General features: G+C 37.6%; 1 protein-coding gene across 18 annotated transcripts in view; it reads right to left on the bottom strand.

Annotated features, from left to right (window-relative positions):
- Positions 1-19: 19 nt before the first annotated feature.
- Positions 20-23,577, bottom strand: part of MLLT10 (MLLT10 histone lysine methyltransferase DOT1L cofactor) — a 221,021-nt gene continuing 197,463 nt past the window's right edge. For all 18 annotated transcript variants that reach the window (XM_034930078.3, XM_034930079.3, XM_063607286.1 and 15 more), the window contains 9 exons: positions 17,342-17,459; positions 15,767-15,839; positions 12,659-12,813; positions 10,629-10,817; positions 10,120-10,208; positions 9,583-9,944; positions 8,462-8,558; positions 3,421-3,627; positions 20-1,710 (listed from right to left, as the gene is read on the bottom strand). In XM_034930078.3, the coding sequence (XP_034785969.2) occupies positions 1,666-1,710; positions 3,421-3,627; positions 8,462-8,558; positions 9,583-9,944; positions 10,120-10,208; positions 10,629-10,817; positions 12,659-12,813; positions 15,767-15,839; positions 17,342-17,459 (1,335 nt within the window). In that variant the 3' untranslated portion in view covers positions 20-1,665. The remainder of the gene's footprint in view (positions 1,711-3,420; positions 3,628-8,461; positions 8,559-9,582; positions 9,945-10,119; positions 10,209-10,628; positions 10,818-12,658; positions 12,814-15,766; positions 15,840-17,341; positions 17,460-23,577) is intronic.

Below are 23,577 nucleotides of genomic sequence, written 5' to 3'. Positions count from 1 at the left end.
AAATGAGAATGGCACGGAGTTATAAACATTATTAAATTTTATTAACAAAACTTTTTGTACATTTTAATACATGTGGAATTTTACATCTAGGTAAAATAACAACACATTCAAAATTTACCATTTATACAAACTGTTACAGAATAACAACCAGTGGGTTAAATAAGTAAAATAAACCACACTGATTTTTTAAATTATCTACAAAAGATTTGACTTTAAAATTCCCCTGAACATATAAAAATAAATTAATTTTACTTTTCAATTAAATCTACCAATTAGAAATATTACAAATCAAAATATCAATGTTATCTTATGAATTTGTCACAATACAAAACAGATTCACAAAACTTTATTTACAGAAATGAGGTAAGAACTGTGCAATGTTTAACCAAGAAACATATTGCAGAATTAACATGTTCTTCCAGCTAAGTACACAGTGGAGGTCTAATTACAGCTGGGTCTTTTCCACTAATAATTCACACAACAAAGAAGAGTTTGATGATGACATCCTCAGTGGTGGATCACTCTGCGGTACTGTCACATCAAAAGCGTGGCTCCCCAAAGTGGAAGGGCTGTCATACAGGTTTCACCTGTTTCAGGAACTCTAGTGGTGAGCTTTTAATGGTCAGTAATGGGAAGTGGTTTAAATAAAACAAATCTCTATTCTTACCAAATCCACTCCTCTTCTTGTGACTCATTAGTGGATAAATACCCAGGTAATAGTTTTGCCTGAGCTATCTACAGTGGCACAGAAAGTTCTGAATAAAGGCGGAAGCATGGGAAGGCTGCAGGTGACGGGATGATTCCTGCTGCTCGGAGGACTGACTGTCCCACCCTGCTGTCTACAGCCCTTGCAGCACAATGGAGGCACTTGATCAAGGGCAAACCCCACCAGCACTTTCCACAGTGGCCCCTTTCTGAAAGAAGTATTTAGCTTTGAATTGATCTGGTTCCCCCAGCAGCCTCAGAACTCACTTAACTCAAGATTTCTTTAAAATATGAGTAGGTCTTAACACTAAAGAAAGCAATTCTCAAAAGAAAATTACCTTTAGCAGATGCAGACATTACCATCCTAACTTCATTACCAAAATTGGCCAAATCCCATTAGAAAGGAAATTTTTTTTTAACAAAGATTGCCAAGTCCCAGGTGATGTGCTATATATTTGTAATACTGAATCAATGGAACTCCAGGAGAAGAAATTAGTTCCTTGGAATTTGACTTAGAGCAAGCATACTGTAACCCAAACAAAAGAGCATATTTCAACTTGTACAATAAAATCAAGTAGTTTGTAAATGGAACAAGTATTTAGTTTTGCTATTTGCATCTCCAATTTATAAACAAAACTAGTTGTGTACCAACTATATTAAATTCTTGAGTTGATAAACATATTGCATGTAAATTATGTCACTTTAAAAAGTTATTAAATTTTCTTTCCATGTTCAAAAAACTGGGGTAAGGGGTAGGGGCATGGGAATTCCATTTCAGTGCAACAAAGCAACAAGAAAACTAATCAAAGCCTTACAAGAATGTCCTTGCAGCAATTAATCCTTTGTTGTGCATTGAGTTTCTTGTTGCGTTTCTTCATAGCTGTAGTAAAAGGACTGCAAAGGCAGCCAGATGAAGTGCTAGAACAGCAGGATAGGCAATTTCTAGATGTTTCTCAGGTGTCAACTTTTCTCTTGAGCTACAGGCCCAGTTTTATCACTAAGTCTCTGCAGGTAAACAAAAGCGCGGATGCGTTAGCTAAATCAACTTTTGATAATATCCTCCGAATTTGAAACTGTGACTGAGATAAAATGTGGTATAGAAAGTTACTCCCTTTTTTCTTGCAAGTTGGCAAGGCTACTTGCAACGTAATATATAGACATGAATTTACTAGTAAATACTTTAAAAACATTAAATTCAACAGTATAGAAAGACCAAAGAGGTGGGCCCATCTGAGGGACTGAACTTGTAAAGAATGAATGCAGAATTCATCTTCCAAAATCAACTTTTCCACAGAAGTAACATGGTACTGTAGAGAATGAAATTTTTATGGGCTAAGAAAGTCATCGGCTGTGATTCCACATTTGCTATTTGTCCTTGGGCTTTCTTTGCGTTTCCTTTTACTAATCTATAAAAAAAATGGAGTTACAGCCTATTATTACTTTAAAGACTGAAATCACAGATGTCACTGTATCTAGCAAGGACACCTGGCACATAGCAGGGTACTAAGCAAACAGCACCTCCCAGCACTGTGTTCTCTATTATGAGCACCCTATTAGCTCATTAAATTACTGTGATTTTCCATTAAATACATTTCATATTGTATAACCTAGGAAAAGTTTGTAATTAGTGCATTTCTTAACACAAGAAAAACACTTGTGAAACACTGGGGGAAAAAATACTACCAAAGAACTCAATACAGAATCACTGAAAACTGCCCATGTCAGCAGAACACTGGCGAGGTAACGTGGTGTGTGATGACAGGAAGCAGGCGAGACAAGAGGGCAGACAAAGCACTGAAGAGTTCATGAAAAACAAGCCTCTATTTTGAATAATTCTCGTTGCTAAGTACAAACTAAAGTTTCTGAAGACTAAAAGCACAGTAAACAAAACTTTCAAAGTAACGGGGAACAGCAAACACTGCAACTTTGAACACTCATTTGCCAAGTCTCCCACCTCAGTCCCTCCCTTCTTCCTTTTCCTGATGTCCAGTCTCCATTCTACATCCCCATAGCCTTCCTCTAACAGGGTTCTGCCCTGAACTGGAATTTAGGGGAAACATTTACACTCCAGTAAAGTAGACCTAATTGAAGGGGAGAATTAATCGAAACGGCCTTAAAATGGGTTCTACTGTATGTGTAGAATACTGTTCCTGCATCCATTTTTAATTTAACTTTCACATTGAAAGGGTACGATGCCATCACTTACATGAAATTAATAACTAAAAATTTGAATTCCATTACAGATGTGACTGTGATTTACTTCCTCTAATCTGGTAGAATAATTGGATTGTGTGCCCTAAAATGTATATATTCATCTTGGTAATAAATATACTTAATGTGTAAAAAGCACTTTGGAGTAAAATAAAAATATTTCCAAGATATATAGACTGGTTCTATAAACAAAGCTTCTCAGAAAGCACCAACTATTGTCTTTTGATTTGACTGTCCCATATGACTTGCTAACTAAAATATATTGTCATCTTGAAAATTGCTCAATTACAAAACAGCCTTCAAACCTAATGTGCAAATTCAAACTGATATACTTAGGGGACGTATAAATTGGCTTAGATCCTTTGCCTATAATATCCATCTGCTAAAAGCAACTGGTTTTAAGAAGAAATGATCAGGGGAACAAAACTAGGCTGGAAAATGATCATCTCCGATTAATCAATACAGTTCTTGTTTCATTAGATGTAGTAAGGAAAATATACTTACTGCTACTTTCTGACTTGCATTATCTCCATGGATGGTGAGAAATGGGTTGGTGGTAGCTGTGTGAAGTGGGGGTGCCTGTGTACCTGCAAGAAGGTTGTTTATGGGTATTTGTGTTGGTCCAGGGATCTGCAGCTGCTGAAGTTCAGGTTGGTGGTGCTGCTGGTGGTGATGTTGCATTAACTGATACAAAAAGGCTTGATGTTGTTCCTTAGGCAAAAAACATGTGAGAGAAAATGAGTTCCCAAGCACGGAATTCAGCAGTCAGATGAGCTGCCTTATGTTTTCTTTCCTTTAATATTAGATATTTGCAAAGAAAGAAAACAAGTATCTCATCTAGAAAAATATGCTGCACTAGATAATAACCATCTACTATAAAATGTCAGTATCTTCAGCAAACAGCTTATTTTCAAAACAGGACACACATAGGAGAGCTCTATTAGGTTATCCGTGATGATCAATCAGGAAGTGCAGCAGCTTAAGAGAAATCAAGGTGGACATTTGAATGCATCATGCATGGTCAAACCCTTTCCAAACTTAAAACAACTTTAAAGTTCCCGTTTCTGCCTGTCATTAGGGTGCTTTCTTGATGCAGTTACCACTCTACAGCAAGCATATACTCCATGCAGCGTATATTTATAGATTTCCTGAGTGCTTACTAGGTGCCAGGCACTGCTTTTGGTGCTTGAAACACATTGAGCAGGGAAAGGGAAATAAATGAAAACGTTAGAATGTGATTACTGCTCTGCGTCAAGGGAAACACAACTGCGTATGAGAAAGTCTGGAGGGAGTAGGGTTTAATGGTCAGGTTGTAATTTTAAGCAGATTACCCAGGGCAGTTTTCATTGCGAAGTTAACATCTGGATGAAGATTTGGAGGAGATGAGGGAATTCGCTGGGTGGATATGGGGGCAGGTGAGGATTTCCAGGCAGTGCCAAAGGCCTCCAGAGGAGCAGGCCCAGCAGGATCCAGTAGCAGCAAGGACCCGGGAAGGGTGGAGGGAGCCAGGAGGAAGTGAGGAGAACACAGAGCTTGCAGTGGCAAGGCATGGCCACCTTGGCTTGTATTCATGGTAAAACGGGAAGGTTTTGAGAAGTGGCACAGTCTGATTTCAGGATGGAGTCAATGTGGGGTGTGAGAGTGAGGATGGAGCTGCCATCAGCTGAGGTGAGGAAAACGATGGGTGGGGCGGGGTTGTGCCGGAAGATCAGCTGTTCGGTTCTGGACACGTTATGTTTGAAATGTCTTTTAAGATATGCCAGCGGAGCTACTGAGTGAGCAGCTGCATTACAGGAGCTTGAAGCTCCAGAGAGAGGTCTGGCTGGAGATGTATCAGCACAGAGATGCTATTTACAGATAGTGACGAGAGATCACTGAATTCCACCTTGGGCACTCTCAGGCTGAAGAGGAGGACCCAGGAAAGGATGCTAAAAAGGAATGACCAGTTAGGTAGTAAGACACCAAGATGATGTGGTGTCCTGGAAGCTAAGAGGAGGAAATGTTTCAAGGAGGAGGAAAAGTGATCAACTCTGTCTAATGCTGTTGCCAGGTGACGTTAAGATGAAGAATGAGAACGGACCACTGGATTTAGCAACATGCAAGTCATCTGGGGGAAGCAGAGTCAAGCAAGAGTGTCGAGCGGAAGCTGTGCGGAGGCTTCCAAAAAATCCTCACCTACATCAAGTTTGATCCCTGTAAATGAACAAACTTTAGCCCACGACATTGGCAGATGAAGGAAAAAGTACAGTCCTTTAGTCCTCATGGTCTCCAAGCAATAATTTGTGCTGAAAATTCCTTAACCATGTTCTGGAAATGAGACAGCTACACATGCTATTATTAGAGTAAAATCTTGATTAATAGGAAGACACCCAAATAAATGGAGTTTTAGTGCTCCTATTAAGATGAGGCAACTGGTAAGAAAAAACAAGATCCCATCTTAGTGTCAGCATTTAAGATTTTTTTTTTGAGACCGAGTCTCGCTCTAGTTGTCCAGGCTGGAGTGCAGTGGTGTGCTCTCGGCTCACTGCAACCTACACCTCCCAGTTCAAGCGATTCTCCTGCCTCAGCCTCCTGAGTGAGTAGCTGAGATTATAGGCACGCGCCACCACACCCGGCTAATTTTTCTATTTTTGGTAGAGACAGGGTTTCACCATGTTGGTCAGGCTTGTCCCGAACTCCTGACCTCGTGATCCGCCCGCCTCCGTCTCCCAAAGTGCTGGGATTACAGGCATGAGCCACCACGCCCGGCCAGCCTTTAAGAATTTATATACACTTACATGCAGTGTGCCTTTAACACCACTCTAAAAACAGACTGAAAATGATCCAGAATCAAAAGTACTTTCAATATATTTTTTACTACAGCAAAATAGTACATAAATATACTTAGAAAGGATGTCAGCCTTTGTAATTTCTATGTTAATTAAGCAATGCATTCTCCAAGCAGCCCAACTGAATGAAGAGTGCTAGGGAAATGGGTCTGGAGGAAGCCCCACGACTGTCCACAGGGCCAGGCCTGCCCTGCACCTGAGCCACAATCCCACTTGGGTCTCGGTCCATACTTTCTCCCCTTCTACAAGTTCTCTATTTCCCATCTCCCCTCTTATCTAACCGTTAACACCCATCTCCTTCCCTCTGCTGATCACTTTACTTCTAATTAAGAAAATCAGAAGCACTGAAAGTGGGATTGCTTCAACCCTCCACATAAAACCCACCTCCAGTTGCTCTGCCTGCCTTGCTGGGGCAGTGAAATACCGTTCTCTTCTCCTCTGCTAGCATCTTTCTTCTCTCCTATCCCAGCAATGTCCCATCAACATACACACATTCTGTCACATTCAAAATGAGTCGAAACTGCCCCGTGTACCTACCACATCCGCCTCCTGCTTCCCCTTCCTCTGCTTTCCAAAGTGACATGTCTTGAGGTGCCCATATGCTATCTTTACTTCCTCTCCCTCCCATTTCCTTTTGAACCATTTAATGAGGTTTTTACTTTCATCACACCCAAACTGTAAAAAGCCTCTAGACAACCTTTAAGAAAGAAACAGTCCCTGTCAGGTGCAGGTGTCACTGCACCTGGAGTGCAGTGGCATGATTATGGCTCACTGCAGCCTCAACCTCCTGGGCTCCAGTGATCCTCCCACCTCAGCCTCCCAATTAACTGGAACCACAGGCATGCACCAGCACGCCCGGTTGGTCAATTCTTTCTTACCCTACCACAGAAGCATTGTACACAGTTGACTCCTCCCTTTCTGGAAGCATTTCCTTCACCTTGCCCCTAAGATGCCACACTGTCCTTCTCTTGGCTCACTGGCCACAGTTTCTCAATAGCCTTTCTTTACTGGCTTATTCTCCTTTTCTAGGGTGTCCAGGACTCAGTCTTCATGCTCTAGGAGTCAGCATCAAATCTGACGGCTCTCATCACCTGTGCAGCACTAACCCCAGATTTCTATCTCTAACTAACTGCATCTCTGCCTGGGACTCCAGAAACCTACTATGCAACTGCCTTATCTCCATTTGACTTGTACATCTAAAGAGATTTCAAGCTTAGTGTGTCCATGACACCTATTTTTCTCTCCAAAATTGGTTGGGTTCTGTTCTCCCACATCTCAGTAAAAGTCACTAACCAACCATTCAGAATTCTTCTTTCTTTCTCTTGTATGTCCAGCAAACAAGTCTTGTTGGTTCTGTCTTCAAAACATCTTGGCTGGGCACAGTGGCTCACACCTGTAATTCCAGCACTTTGGAAGGCTAAGGGCAGATCACTTGAGGTCAGGAGTTCAAGACCAGCCTGGGCAACATGGTGAAACCCTGTCTCTACAAAAAATACAAAATTAGCCAGGCATGGTGGGACATGCCTGTAGTCCCAGCTACTCGGGAGGCTGAGGCAGGAGGATCACTTGAGCCCAGGAGATGGAGGTTGCAGGGAGCCCAGATTGTGCCACTGCACTCCAGCCTGGGCGACAGAGCAAAACTCCCTCTCAAAAATATACATATATATACCGTAATTCCAGGCAGTTTTCAATACGTAGCCCATACTATTTTAACACCTACGTCTCCTGCCTGGATCACTCCCTTTTTCCACTTTTGCCTCTGTCTTCACTCCCCCACACCCTATAACACACACAGACTATTCTCCATATAGCAGCAAAACTAATCCTTTAAAATGTAAATCATTATTTCACTATTCTGTTCAAAACCTTCCAATTCTTAATCCTGAAAAAAATGGAGAATGAAATGAGATAAACAAAACTGAGATTATTAGCACTGGGTGAGAGAATGGAATGAGGCGTACATAGGTCTTCAGGGTGCTCTCCACTCTACTTTTGGTACACTTGAAATCCTCCGTAATAGATTTTTAAAAACTCGCCAGTGGCTTTCCATCATACTTTTAAGATAAAATCCAAATTTCTTGCCACAGCCAAGAAAGGCTGTATGCGATCATCTAAGACCACCCCCTTGGCTCTGACCTCTCCCACCCTCTGACCACATGGCTGCTGACGTCTCTTCCGAACACAAGTACGTCCAGACCTTTGACAGCAACTGCCCCTTTACCTCCAACGTGCTTTCTCTCTGTGTTCCCTCAAGTCACAAAGGCACACTCCCTGAACTCTCACATCGGTCTGTGCTCAAAAGTCACCCCCCTTGCAGAGGCGGGGCCATCCTATCTAAAATGGTCCTTGGTTCCCTATGCTCTTCCCCACTTATTCCACTTCTTTGTTCTTCTCAGTATTTATCACAACCAAAAAGCGTGCATCGTGTCCATCCATCTCCCGTATCAAAATGAAGCTCCGGGAAAACACACACCACATCTCAGCACTGTGTTACCAGAGCCTATGGCAGCACCATGCCACGTGCCCTGTCACTTTTAAGTTCAGGAATGAATGTGACATCACTGCAGGTATCACAGCCTGTACCACATGGCAAGAAAAACTTTTTTGATTATGCATTCAATAATGTTATTTCACAAAGGAGAAATCTGTACCCACAGTGAATATTACAGCTTAGAACACATGCTCCTAATAAGATATTATCAAAAGAAAGAACTTACTGGTGTGAGCTGCTGAGAATTTAACAACTGCTGAAACTGCTGTTGATGAATAAGTATTTGTCTTTGCTGGTCAGAAAGTAATCCTAGTCCTGAGGCACTGAAAAATGATTACAATTCTTACTTTTTACTACACACCTCTAATGCATTTTTAGAAGTTTAAAAATGAAAGACAACTTTTCAATTTGATGTTTAATAACTTAAGTACAATTCTGAATCCAAACACTTTGAAAACAGTTATGTACAAATTATTCCTATATATATGTATGTTTATATATATCCATGTGTACAGCTAAACAAGAATTCACATTGTCAAGAAATGTTTTTATTATAAAACAAATAGGCCCTAACTCATTTTATGGAATAGAAATTTACATGTGTTTCTAACAAGCATATGTAATAATTTATCTTTAATTATTCAAGGATAATTTAACTCACACTAAGTAAACACATATTTGAAACAAAGAATCCAAACATACTACTGATTTGACCTATCCTTTTCTAATGGTCCCAATGGTAAAACTAAACACCAATGAAGAGAGCTACAGGAAATAGCTTTCTAGTACCCACTGCAAATCCATTTAAAGTATTTATTCCCCCAAAAGTATGCTTATTAACAACATAGCTTTAGTCCCCTAGTTTTGAACAAACATTCAAATGCAGTTCCAGTACAATGAAACCAGTGAGTCTCACTTCCTGGGAATTCAGATAAATGACCTTTATCCTATATCAAAATCTTTGATTAGAACATTAAAAATATTACATAAATTTTAAGAAACTAATATTCATGTCATCTCCACTACGATATTATCTTTCTTCAGAATTTATGATACAGTATACAAAGAAATAAGAAAAACTAGTATTTAAAAATAGACATCACAGATTAAGACTAATTTTCAGCACAGAACATACTTAATGCTGTTACTAAAAGTAACTTAATTTCATTTTAATCTAAATTACTTAAGTTTCAAAAATAAATGTACTCTGTATAATATACTTAAAATTTTTGGCAGACTTCTTAAGGTGTATCTAAAAAGGAACACATTGAAAGCCCCAATCTAAGGCATAGACAACACCGGTACTCTGTTATACTAAAAAACCCAAAACATACTTAAGTTTCTTACCTGTTAGTCAGTGTAGCTGGCATTGGATGTGTTGCATTAGGTGGTACGGTTGTGTGGGTGAGAGGGGTAGGGTTCTGGGACATTGTGACAGGAGTCTGCATAACCCCATTTAAAGCTCCTACAATGCCATTAATTGCCAGTTGGTTACCTGGCAAAGCTCCAATTATTCCACCCACTGCAGACACGGCAGGAATGGTGGAAGTTACAGGCTGCATTCCACTAGCTAGTGCCCCCACTGTCACGCCATTGACCTGCTGAACTCCACTCACTCCTGAGCCTTGTTGAGCCGGACTCTGCCCAGCAGGAGGTGGGGTAGAAAGAGCTGATGAGCTGCTGGTACTTTGTCCACTGGAGGTTAAGTCCTAGCGTAAGAAAGAAGAGAAACTAAGTCCACTGGACGTTAAGTCCTAGCGTAAGAAAGAAGAGAAACTAAGTTTAAAGAACACTGCAAAACTGTTTAAAATAATTTTAAACCATTTAATATACTATTATTCACAAGTAAATCAACATAGATTAAAATAACCATACAAAAATTACCTGATTTAATACAGGAAGAGAATTATCAGGTAAAAAGCTGTTTCCTATATGAGGGCTCTTACTGCTGTTCAAGGAATCAGTAGTAGGAGCTAGAATAATAAAAGACAAAAAGAAACCTATTTACCCTATTAAATTACATTATGTGTAAGATTAAAGGCTTATTAAAAAGCTTATGCTGAAGCCCGTATCAAAACCACTTAAATATCTAGTCTTGCTATTCCTAAGACTGATTTAAATAAGAAAAAAAATCTATATTGAATACCATCGCTTTAAATCAATAACGAGATCATAAGACATTTAAGTAAATTTTACCATTATATTATGGACTAAGAAAGTTAGAGTAAATTCAAGTTGATCACTTAACAGGATTCTTTATGCCCTTCAAAAACAACCTATAGTTCCTTTTCTACATCTTCATATAACTGGTGACCAATTATTACTCACTTATAATACAAATAAAACTGAAAGCCTATTTTCCTTAGATACAAAATAAATATTTTCACACTTACCAGTCTGTGCTGAAAATGTGTGTATTTGATGAGACGGACTAGGATTTGCTGTTATTGTTGGAAAAGGCACTGAAAGCTGTGCATTCAATAACTGAAGCCGTTCCTTTTTGGCAGTCAAGTTTTTAATTTGTTCCTCTAATCTTCGGTTTTCAACTTGAAGTTGGTGTAATGACTTCAGCATTCCTAAAACTAGCACACATTTGGATAGTTTTTAATAATGACAAGTACACACATAAGACTAAGTATTTTACACAGTGCCGGTAACCTTAGAAATAAGTTAAAATAGAACAGTAGAAATTCTGTAAAGTGTTTCTAAATGATAAAGTTTTGTTCCTAAATTTGTTTATGGATATAAATTGCCTATCTATGTCTGTATTTTTATAAGCACAAAGGCAAAGTGTTCCTGGATGTACCTTCTGGAAACTTTGTTGCCACATACCAAAAAACACACACCAGCTTCAGGTAATTTTCCATTCTCAATGAAAAGTGATGACATTTTATTTTCATCAAAATAAAAGCCTATTAAAAATTCAAGTGCCTGTCACTATTTTGCATTGAAGTCATATACAGAATGGTTAAGGATCGCACCAATACCCTCTACCAAAATAATGAGCACATGTTTTTGTTTGTTGTCCGGTTTAAACGAAGTGCTGCCATCAGACGCCTTGCAGGAAGCCCCTAATCCCAGCTGCTCAGCATGTTGCTCTGCAGGTCACCCAGCAGGGAGCGCTATGTGTGCGCCCAGCCACCTCTCCAGTCCTGGAGAAAGGCGCATCCCCTGTAAACAGGCTGACTTTCAGTCTGGCCCCATCACCTCAAGTACTTCAATTCCTTCCACAACTTGGACCTCCCAGCTAACAACACAGAGTGTTGCCGTTAAGATTTTTGAAGTGTCCGTCACATACTAAAAAGTTATATTTGTTTAACATGACCTCAGAGCCTTTAGAAGATACAACTCCTCTGGTACAGACACATCTGGCCATTTCCCAAGGATTTAACTTTTATCCCTCCCCTCCAAGATCCCACAAAGAAACCTTAGTGGGCCCAAATGAGATGCAATAAGACTCAGCTAAACCTATCCTCCAGCTATCGTGTTTAAAGGATTAGCCTGGCATGAATTTCCTCACAATTAATTAGCATTTTTTGTCAGGGTACCATTCATAAAATACCAATTTATGGCACTTAGCTAGCCAACAATAAGCAAAATGTTTCAATAAAATGAAGCAGCAAAAGTTTATACTCGAAAATGATGAAAACCACATATTTTTCCCTAAAATTAAGACAAGGCCACATCTCCAGCTAACCACCACCTATTTTAACTCTGCATTTTACACCCACGGCCCTAATACTTAAAATGGTGAAGATACTGAAACACAGATGTATAGTACATGCTCTATAATCCAATAGATGATAAGCATAATATATACTAATTATAGATTTAATTCAATAATTATTCTTCTTCCTCCAAACTATAAAATGAAGAAGCTAGCCGGCCATACTTGACCATTTGTATTTTTTTAAAGTAAGTTTTCCAGAGGTGAGCAAGTTTTCTTCTAACAATTGGGGTAAGAGAAGACAGTGCTCATGTATTTTAGTAAACTGATAAGAACAAAGTCCAGTGGAGACACAAAGTACCAATATGTATAATCATGGTAAGCACCGAGACAATGCTATGTATGAGCCAGGCAGTGGTCCTTACATTTTTCATGTCGTTTAATCCTCACAATAACCCTCTGATATGGGTGCATTATTACTCCCAATTGTAAAAATAGGAGATTAAAGAACTTTAAAAAACATGCCCAAGATCATACTATTAATAACAGGTAAAGACAGGATTCAAGTCCAAGCAGTAACACTATAGAATCTCTTCTATTAAACCACTTCACCTTATACTTTCTCTCACTGTATTATATAAAATGTATATCATAATTCCATTACTACTCTGGATGAAAAGTGACTTCTGCATCCATCTGCCTGTTTGTCCATCTGCCCATCTGTCTTGATTCACATATAAGAAAATGAATACTTACTGTCACTAGGAGTACCCTGTTCTAATAAAAATTGCTGTCCTTCACTCCACTGCCTCTCCAAAAGCTGTTCTATGCTGGCTGCTACTGGAGGCAGATTCTCCAAACTGCTGTTGCCTGGTTGATCATAGCGAATCTGTAAGCTGCTTACAGGGGATCTGTTGAAAACAATTCTCAAGTTAAAAAGAAGGGGAATGCTTTTAAGAGAGTACAGTTTCTTACCTTAAGCTGACCCCTTTTCTCCTGTATGAGTTTTATAACACCAGGCTGCCTATGCCAGAAGTATCAGGTTCCTGGATTTAGAAAACCATAACCTACCCTAAAATTGAGTAATTATCATTCTTCCTCCCAATATTATAGAATCAAGGAAATAGCCATCACAGATAATTAAAAACCACTAGAAAATATAAACACACCACCAATAATCTCTGAAATAGGCTGTAAAATAACTTGGTATGGCATTATAAGACAAAAGAGGGAAAGACAAAATTAGACTTAAAAATAATTTCCCAGAAAAGGGTTTCACCATTCTGCTTTGATATATTTGCCATCATAATAACCTGAACAATTATAATACTATAAAAGGTATTTGAATTTACAACCAACTAAAATCTCAAATGTCACTAAAAAGAAATTTTTAACAATCTTAAAGCAGCCTTTTGTTATAAATTAAAAATTACTCATTTTCAAGTATTTTCACAATTAAGAAATAAGATCAATTTTTTTTTTTTTTCATTTTTGGAGATAGGGTCTCACTTTGTCAGCCATGCTACAGTGCTGTGGTGCAATGATGGCTCACTACAGTCTTGACCTCCTGGGTCCTGGGTTCAAGCAATCCTCCCACCTTAAGCCTCCTGAGCAGCTGGGACCACAAGAGCACACACTACCACGCACAGCTTTTTTTTGGGCGGGGGGCGGCGGTGGGGGAGATTGGGCAGGGGAGACGGAGTTTCACCATGTTGCCCAGCTTAGTCTCCAACTCCTGGACTGAAGTGTTCCTCCCACCCAGGCCTCTCTATCTAACTGCTGGGATTATAGGCATGAGCCACCGTGCCCAGCCCCCAAAGCAATTTTTGATCCTTTTACATGAATATTTCTAAAATGTCTTAGATCTATACTTCAAATGATAACCCTTCTAAAACAAACAGCACTTGTATTAAGATGAACATGTAATGTTCTCTACACTTTTTGGTTTAAATAAGTGTGGCCATTTCCGGTCTCCAGCTATCATTCTAACAATACATTTAAAGAGCTTTAGAATTTCCAATGCGTTTGTATATATCTCATATGATCTCCACAACAACCTAGTGAGAAGTCAAAACCTGGTTTATTGGCTCCATTTTCAAATGAGGAAACAGGACGGTGTTTTAGTGACTTGTCCAAAGACACACTGCTGGTGAGGTAACAAGAGCTGGGCTATACAACTCAGGTCTTCTAACAACCCACTAGTGTTCTTGACACTGCCTTAATATGCGTCTCTGCAAAATTTTCGTAAGATGTTAAATGGGGTTTTTATTCCATATGTAAACATTATGGGCCACATACAACTGGCCATCCCTCTGCAAATAGTACACTATACCAGGATAATTCAGGCTGTTACATCTCAGGCTGATTTCTAAAGAGTAATATAAAGTTGGAAATAATATGCTAAAAATAATTTAGTACCATTTGTTAAGTCCCATTTAACTAATGAAAAGGAAAAACTATATTAAGCAAAATAGCACTTTCTTAATAATTCTCGGTAGCTTGTAATATTTTAAGTTTAAAAGGGCAACAGAGAAATGTTTCTTCCACTAAACACTGAGCAAACATTCATTAACTTTCTTCTTTGAAAAGAAAAACAACATAGAATTAATCACAGCATAAAATCACAGACTAGTCAGATCATGTTATCATATGTTCTTCAGATTCCTGGTTTCCAAAGAATGGATATTTGATTTTCTGCAGAGTTCAATCAGGGAAAACAATACTACTTTTAGTTCACCCAGGAATTATACAGAAAAAAAGGCATCACTAGATGTACCATTAGAAAATGAAATTAGTGGTTACTGAACTAATCTTTAGGATAAAGAAGATGTTCCTTAACAGCCATTCCCCAAATATATCAGCAATACTGTTATTCATGATCTGTCATCACATGAAAAAGTTCATTTTGAAAAAAAAAAAAAAAAAATTGTAGACATGGAGTCTTGGCATGTTGCCCAGGCTGGTCTTGAACTCCAGGCCTCAAGCAATCCTCCAAACTTGGCCTCCCAAAGTGCTGGGATTATAGACATGAGCCACCACGCCTAACCAAAGTTTTCATTTTTAATCACATTTCTCCCATTCTTGGAAGAAAGACCCTAGAATGGGCTTTTCTCTTACTCTCCATTGTCACCCGGTCTAACACCATGCTTGAGGGAGGGTTCCTAAATTAGAGAACACGGAGAAAACAAAGAGAAGGCACAGAAGGGAAATAAAATTAATAAGGAGATAGCCATCACCAAAGTTCCATTCTCCCCTACAAACAGACACAGTATCTCATACCACATTCTCCCCATTTAGAACAGAAGGAATATGCAGTTTGATAACCCCAAATATATTAATTATATTTTAATAAATGGTACCTGAATACTGTCATAAAATAATTTCAAAAAACTTGTAATACATTTGCTATAACTGATTCAAACAATTTAAGAACTAGTAGGAGTTTAGTGATCTACCACACGACTTTACTGAATTAGGAACTAGAGACTAAGGGATTAAGTGCTACACGGAACAGAGCTAAAACTGGAACCCAAACTTGAAAGTCTTGGGTCTACAACTTTAAGAGATCTTAAAACTATTTTATGATCAAAAAGAATTACTCAAATCAGTATACAGGTAATAAATACAAGAGAGTTCGAACTGATTGGAAACCAAAGGAAAGGGATTTGTTTTACTTAGAAATCTAATGGTGTTTAAATTAATATTTAAATTAATTTAGAATCATTTTTCTTGTCTAGACATGCTTCTTATCTGTAGAATGCTTTTATAGCCTCACAAATGTACACTCTACTGATATGAGATAAGAAAGTTTCCAAATCTCAAACGTTTCCTTTGCCTATACTTTGCAGTGTAAATAGCGCTTACCGTGGCGAGAGACTTCCTCGGGGTGAGCTTCCTCTGCCAACTAGGTTGCGGCTATTGTCTCCAAGATCTTGATCTGTAGTGTAAATATTTCAGAGCTGATAAAGTGACTCTCACTAGATAAGAGGTTTTAAACTCTTGCCCTGATTTTTCCTAAAACATACATTAAACCTTTACCACTATCTTTGCAGTTCCCATGAAAATAGAAGATCTAGCATGTTGCTAGTTCAGAATTGCTGAACTGTGGCATGTAAGGCGTTGTCCCTACACGTTTTTGTGGGTGTAGAAGGCCATGGATTATGTTCTGTTCTTTCATTCCTTTCAATTTTACAGCACAGAAGCGTGGTTTGCATTTGCTGTACCCTCCCCTCAGCCACTTTTAATTTCTACGGTTAAAGTAATGAATCACAGCTGTGGACAGCTAATCTGTATGCTTATCACAGCAAATCCGTATGCTTTGTATTTTTTAACACTTTGCATCCCAAGACAAGCCATAAAACACATTTACATAGAGCTGCACACCAAGACTAAAATTATGGTGTTAGACACTAGAGCCTTACACCAAGAATAAAATTACATAAAACACTAAATTTCCAAATTGACAAAAACAAGTAGGAATACAGAATCCTGAATTTTAAAGAAAAAAATTAACTTTTCAAAATATTCCTTAGGTAATATCAAATATCTCTGCTTGGAAAGTAACTTGTATTTCCCCTGCAGTTAGTTCCTTATAAAAATCACCTTATCTGGCCTCTTTCAAGGTTGTCCTCCCCTTATTCTGAGTCAGGTAACCTCTGACCCTTAAATGGTAAAGACAGACTGATCCATTCTTGGTGAACTGCTAAATCCATTCCCTTCCCCCAAACAGGCATGACTACTTGGACATGTCAACCAATCCTTAAGGATGCAATGAAACAAAGCAAATCCAGTGGCTCATTAAGACAGTACAAGAGACAAATGCGACAAAACGTCAACTGGTGAACATTCACAGGATTACTAAACACTGCAGAAATTCTCTAACAGGATTTTTTTAACCAAGTTTGTGTAATACAATTTCATGAATTATGCAAATAAAGGTTTAGGCTATTCACAGAAAAGCCCAGTGTTATGTTACTTTCATTGCATAGAACTGAGAACTGAACACATCAATCACAAAAGTCACAGGAGACACTGCTGCATTCCTGCTTACTGATGGCTCTGTTGAAACATTTCCATTTCAGACAGTATAAAAAAAAAAAAAAAAAAAAAAAAAGGACATCACTATTTTGCAGCACAGCATACTATTTACTTCCAACTGTGATTCTTTTTTATTGTAAATTGACAGTTTGTAATTATATAAATTTGGAGTACAAATTGATGTTATGATATATGAATGTAATGTGGAATAATAAAATCAAACTAGTTAACATATCCAGCACCTGAAATATTTAACATTTTCCAACTGTGAATATTTTTTTAAAGTACAAATCCTCTACTAACCACATCCCTGCATGTTTTCAAATAAAATGAACCAAAAGGGGAAAAAAATTAAAGTAGGTGAGAGTAGGGTTTTAGAGTTAGTAATTCTTGAAAACTTACCTGTTTGATTGTTTTCAGACTGAGCTATAAGAGCTGCCATTGATGAATTTGGATTTAATCTATTGCCATACATATGAGATGGTGCCTGACTGAGAGAAGATCCAGATAGAGTATTTGCCTAAATGGAAAAAATTACAATGATAAATGAATTATATGTGAAAATATATTAAAAGTTTTCCCTTCTAATATATCTAGTAATTATATTCTCCAACCTAAGAATATAAGCAAAATTTGTGACCTTCTGAAAAGCAAATTTCATTCTTACTTGTTTTACCATTCCAACATGTCAATTTTTTAAAAGTTACATAACTAGGCCGGGCGCAGTGGCTCATGCCTCTAATCCCAGCACTTTGGGAGGCTGACGTGGGCAGATCACGAGATCAGGAGATCGGGACCATCCTGGGTAACATGGTGAAACCCCGTCTCTACTAAAAATACAAAAAATTAGCCGTGCATGGTGGCGGGCGCCTGTAGTCCCAGCTACTCGGGAGGCTGAGGCGGGAGAATGGCGTGAACCCAGGAGGTGGAGCTTGCAGTGAGAGGAGATCACGCCACTGCACTCCAGCCTGGGCGACAGAGCGAGACTCCGTCTCAAAAAAAAAAAAAAAGTTACGTAACTACAATTTTTTTTTTTTTTTTTTTTTTTTTGAGAGAGAGTTTCACTCTTACCCAGGCTGGAGTGCAATGGCGCATTCTCGGCTCACTGCAACCTCCGCCTCTAGGGTTCAAGCAATTCTGCCTCAGACTTCCCAGTGGCTGGGATTACAGGAGGCGCCCGCCACCACGCCCAGCTAAATTTTTTGTATTTTTAGTACAGACGGGGTTTCACCATGTTGGCCAGGTTAGTCTCAAACTCCTGACCTCAGGTGATCCGCCCGCCTCGGCCTCCCAAAGAGCTGGGATTACAGGCGTGAGCCACCGCGCCTGGCCATAACTACAAATTTTTAAAAAAGAAGAACTGGCACGTTGGAAGTTAACTATTCCTGCTTTTAATTTTCAACATATCTAGCTGATACCAAACCCCAGTGGCACAGCAGCCATGTGGACATGAGACTAATTAATCTTATTAAGCCATCTGAAACATAAAAGCAGGAAGACAACAGGTATCTAACCAAATGCTTCAATCTCGTATCACAAGCTGGCTAAGGAGGTCAAAAGTCCAACTTATACTTCTAGTATTTTAGCTACAGGGAGCTGTATTTCCATTGCTTAACTCTGTCATTAGTAAAACCTGCACACTATTTTGTTACTTCCTATTTTGATAGACTTGGAAGCCTGCTGCTTTTTCTGTTTTGTTTTGTTTTTATTTTAAAAGAAAGCAAACAGGCATCCCAAGTATGTTTTCTATACAATGCAGGACTCAACGAATCACAGCTTTGCCCTGACCCCATATAAGGCACTGTCTTTTTGGCAGCAAGCCAGCTCTACTAACTGAAGAGCTCGTCCAAAGTTTGTAATTCATTCATGTTGCTAACCACAATTCTGAAGGCCTCACTGGGACCTGTGCCAAACAAGCGAAAATGAACCCTTAAACAGATGAAGCTAAGGAGGCTGGCCAAAGTATTGCGTAATCCACTGTAATAAAAATGCTTTCTTTGATGTGCATGCTCTCTCACACTTTCCAAGAATATTATGATCTTAAAATTTGACATTTTGGAGGCAAATCTCTTGTATACAAAATGCTGTTACTCACAGAAGACTCTCAGTGGCCTGAAATAATTCTCAGATTTAACAGAACCACAAATGTTAAAGTAGAATTGTTCTTCTTTTTCATGAATGAAATCAAACTGAAGCTTTTATAAACTAAAATCATTGCAGTTATTTCAGAACAAAACTCTTGATAATATCGGCAAAGAAGTAAAGCACTTCTATCGTAAAGAAGCTGAATAACAAGAACAAAAGATGGGGGACATTTGGATATGTATAACTGCACACAAGAGACTAAGACAACACAGTAGTTGTAAGCAAAATAACACAGAGAAGAAGCTGTATTTCTGGACAGACTCACATCATGACATTGTATCTTGGCCTTTAGCCCACTTACAAAGCATGAAAATGTGCGTTTATGGTTCACGGAAACAGTTTCTGGGATGTACCATCCTTGCTTTCTATTATCTCAAAGCGTGTATTTTATAGTTCACACTTTAATGTGTAAATTAAATCTGTCAATTTCTGGGTTTTTTTTTTCTCTTATTAAAAATATGCAGACAAAGTCAGTAAGTTGGTACTCTTCAGTCCTGTTTAACAATCAACTGTCCCTCAGGAAAAGGTAAGTTATAACTTCAACATGAAGATCGTGCTGTTCACTTACCATGTATTTAGTAGTAGAGGGCACATAAAACACACAATTCATAAATAGAGATACAGTTAAGATTTTTTTCTCTCTCCAGAAGTCAATTCTTTGGGAATCTTAGCTATTAATAAAACAATATAGAATAAGAAAAATACAAACAATTCAACAGAAAAAACAGATATTACCAGTCCCATCTGTTGACGTCTCAGATCCTAATACTTAAAAATAGCTTTTGTAGAGCCAATTTATTCTTACTGTAGATACAATTCTAAAAAAGATCCACTACACATTTAATAGATTAGAAATGGAAAATTAATTAGAAGGAGGAAGAAATAGGCTTATCTCGAGACAGTTTGTTGACACCAAGAAGTAACAGCTAACCACAGGACAGGGCAGAGAAAAATATGACCAACAGAGAAAACACAGTACAGAATGCGGATACATCGGTGGTCCTCCAAGACACTGAGGATAGCATTCTCATTTTAGTTTATTATTAACTTTATAAAGTGTACCTCTAGATGCCTTAGCACTTCCAAAGCAAGGAAACACTCTCAGCCTTTTGACTCTCGTTCATGCAGTCATCTATGTGACATATCAATATATCACTTGGAATACCTTTTTGCTTTCAATTATCAGTCTCATCAGTTGCCTTAGATAAGAATCCAAAGATCCAACTCTCACTAGAACTAGAAATATACTCTTTTTTAGGAAGGGTTCCTTCTGCCAAGGGCTTTATATTAATATTTATCCTTATTAGCTTCAAATTTCAGAGGGGTGGCATTTTCTTGATCTAGTCTCTGAATTATCTTAGTTTCCCTATCTATTAGATCTATATATACTAAAGATCAAAATAGAAAGGAGTATGGCACAACAACTAATTTGCATAATGACGATCATCAAAAAAAGATAAAGTATCTTTAGCGTATGCTAAAGAAGGAAAGTATCTATTTTTAAAAGATGGCTGGCAAAAGTTTATACAATAAATGAAAGTATTATTGGAAATGACCAATTTCCCAAACGGGTTAGCTAAAATTAATGTGGTAGTTGTTTTTCTAGTAAAGGCATTTATCTAAACAAGAGACTTTCAAAAGAGAAATTAAAAGTTATTAATTTTACCAGATAGAGTCATTTTGGTGTATAAAAACATCTACTACATTCCATATTAATTTCTGCTGGGAAACTGAAATCATGAACGTCATCATTTTAAGGTTGGTAAGATGAGATACCAAAGACTACACAAATGACTGTCACTGCTTAGCCTACATTTCTTAACTGATGTTTGGAACAGTTAATACTGGGACCCTTGATGAGTCTTTCGGAAAGACTGGGTACCTCCAAGCCAAGAAACCCCCACCTTTTAATGGAAAGATCCCACAGCTTATTAGCACTGAAAATGGAGAAGAGGAAGACGGCTTACTGAAGAGAGCACACACAGTGTCTGGCGTTTCATAGACTCAAAAACCTTTGCTGCCATTAATAAGCAAAAGCATTAAGATTCAGGGGAAAGGAAGGAAGTCCATGTTAACCCAAAGAAATAAGGGTTATGAAGCATAAAGGGCATGAAAGCTTTTGTATTAAAAAAAACTGGAATAAGAAATAAAGGAAACATTAACATACACATACTTCTCTACAGCATACTTTGGAAACGGATTTTGAAAAGTGCATTGAAAGCAAATTACTAATATACCAGAAGACTGTTTCAGAAGATCTGGTATAAAGACTAGAAATTCTTTTTGGAAAAGAAGTACCTATTATATGACATTTCAATCTTAACCTGCCCAGGTAAGGAGAACGGCTATTGTGAATAGATACTCTCCTTGGATCTGCTGGTACAGTAAGAATATAAGTTAACACTAGGGGAGGCTGAGTGAAGGATATCCATGATATATCTAACTCTCTGTACTGTCCTTATAACTTTTCTATATATCGAAAATTATTTCAAATTAAGAAAATTGCCATAACAAACTTAAGTTTATATATATATTTGAAAGATTCCTCTTTATGTAAGGATAATATATATAAGAATATATAGGATTATATACATATATGGATGTATACATCCTTCATATAATATCTTAAAGAGGAATCCTTCCCCTTTCCCAAGACCAATAACTGATAAAAAATCACTTCTGCTCAAGATGTTATCTAACATTTATTGTAACACTCTAGTAAAAACCTCATTAAGAGAAGTGTAATTATTTTACAAGATAAGACTGAAAGACCAGTAGATTAAGAATAAATTGAATAATTATTGAACTAAGCTTAAGTCACTTTTAAACAATATATGTTCAGGTGTCTGAGTTAAAGAATATCCTTAGCAAATTTAGAATAACTTAATATATTAAACATCTGCAAGTCTCTACCAAGGCAGTATTCAAACTCAAAACAAATAAAAGAAACTTAGTATTTCCTAAGTAGACTGGCATACCATATTAAAATATTAAGATAAAAATATATTTCAGCTTAGAATTTCTCCTGTTATTAAGAGTTTACCTCTTATATTTTCAAATATCTGCCTATGACCACAGAGATGTTTTAAAAGAGCTTGCTTATAAAGTAGTAACTGTCAAATTCCTAGGAACTTGGCTCATGCTAAAGAAGTCAACTGCGTGGGGGAAAAGGTTCAAGTTTCCTCAATTAACTGAATGTGAAACTTAAAAGTGGACACTGTTTTGGTAGATTTTTTTTCCTGCCTAATGTTAATAAGCGCAGAATAATAAGAAAAATTAGGTTCAAAAGACTAATACCGATGAAAATATTTCACCTTTGGAAAGCACTGTATTAATAGCAATGTATCATCTAGAGATAGATCTGAAACTTCATACTTCAATCATACAGGAACAGGTTATATATAGCAAGCATTTTTTTTAATGCACAATTAACCTGTCAATAAACATTAAAGTCAAGTGATTCAAAAAAGCTCTAAAGTAGCTGCTTCAAGCTTTTCAGCCCTGACACGATTAAAAATGCAATCTTCCAAAAATATTCAGGCTCACTAAATTCAGTATTTACTTTTTAAATTCCTAATTCGTATATACTTTCAGGAGGAAAAACATTATCACCATATATATCATAAGCCAAGCTATCTCACTTTGGGTAAATTATTAAATCTCTCTGTCCTCAATTTCCATCTGGAAAATGAGGATAACAACAGTATCTACCTCATAGGAACACTGTGAGAATTGAGTTAATATATGCAAAGGGCTTAAAAAATGCTTGACACATGGTAAGCGCTCATATTTTAGCTTAACTTTAAAAATTATTTTCACAGGCTATTGTGGTTTCTATTTTTCCATTAAAATTATTAGAAAATACAACTTAACAATTATATTCTGAACTGTGGCTATATTTCAAAGATTAAAACCTATTTCCCTAAGAAAACTTAAATAGCATAAATGCCTCATTATGCAGTAATGTTTTAAACTATGTATTTGATAATATAGCAATGCTGCACATAGAATGTAAGGACTTGAATGTTTCTAGATCCAATTTATATTATTGTTTGAATTTGGGAACACAATATATTTGATTAGAAAAGTTTCCAGCAAAAACATGAATGAACATTAGACATGGATTAGGGAACAATTGAAAGTTTCACATATTCTCCAGATCAATTCAAACTTTATATTTACTAAGAACATATTCTGATAGCAGACCCATTTCTGTGTCAGCTACCACCAGTAAGGCTTCAATACTCAGCATGTGATGAGAGGTGAAACCAAGTGTGAACAACTTTCAGGTCCCATGAGTAGGCTGACTGTTGAAGCTGTCAGGTTCAATTGCATCATTCCACATTATTCAATGCTCCAAACTGCTCCCTAATTGTTAGGAGCTTAACGTATTCAAAACCATTGTTTAGGCTAATGCCAAAATGCCCCACAATTGAGTTTCCATAAAGTAGCAGGAGGGAATGAAGTGTAGTTAAACCATCACTGAACACTCA

Source organism: Pan paniscus, chromosome 8 (assembly GCF_029289425.2).
Source record: "Pan paniscus chromosome 8, NHGRI_mPanPan1-v2.0_pri, whole genome shotgun sequence".
Classification (NCBI taxonomy): Eukaryota; Metazoa; Chordata; class Mammalia; order Primates; family Hominidae; genus Pan; species Pan paniscus.
Note: the sequence above shows the minus strand (reverse complement) of the source record. Positions and strands in the feature narration are given on the sequence as shown.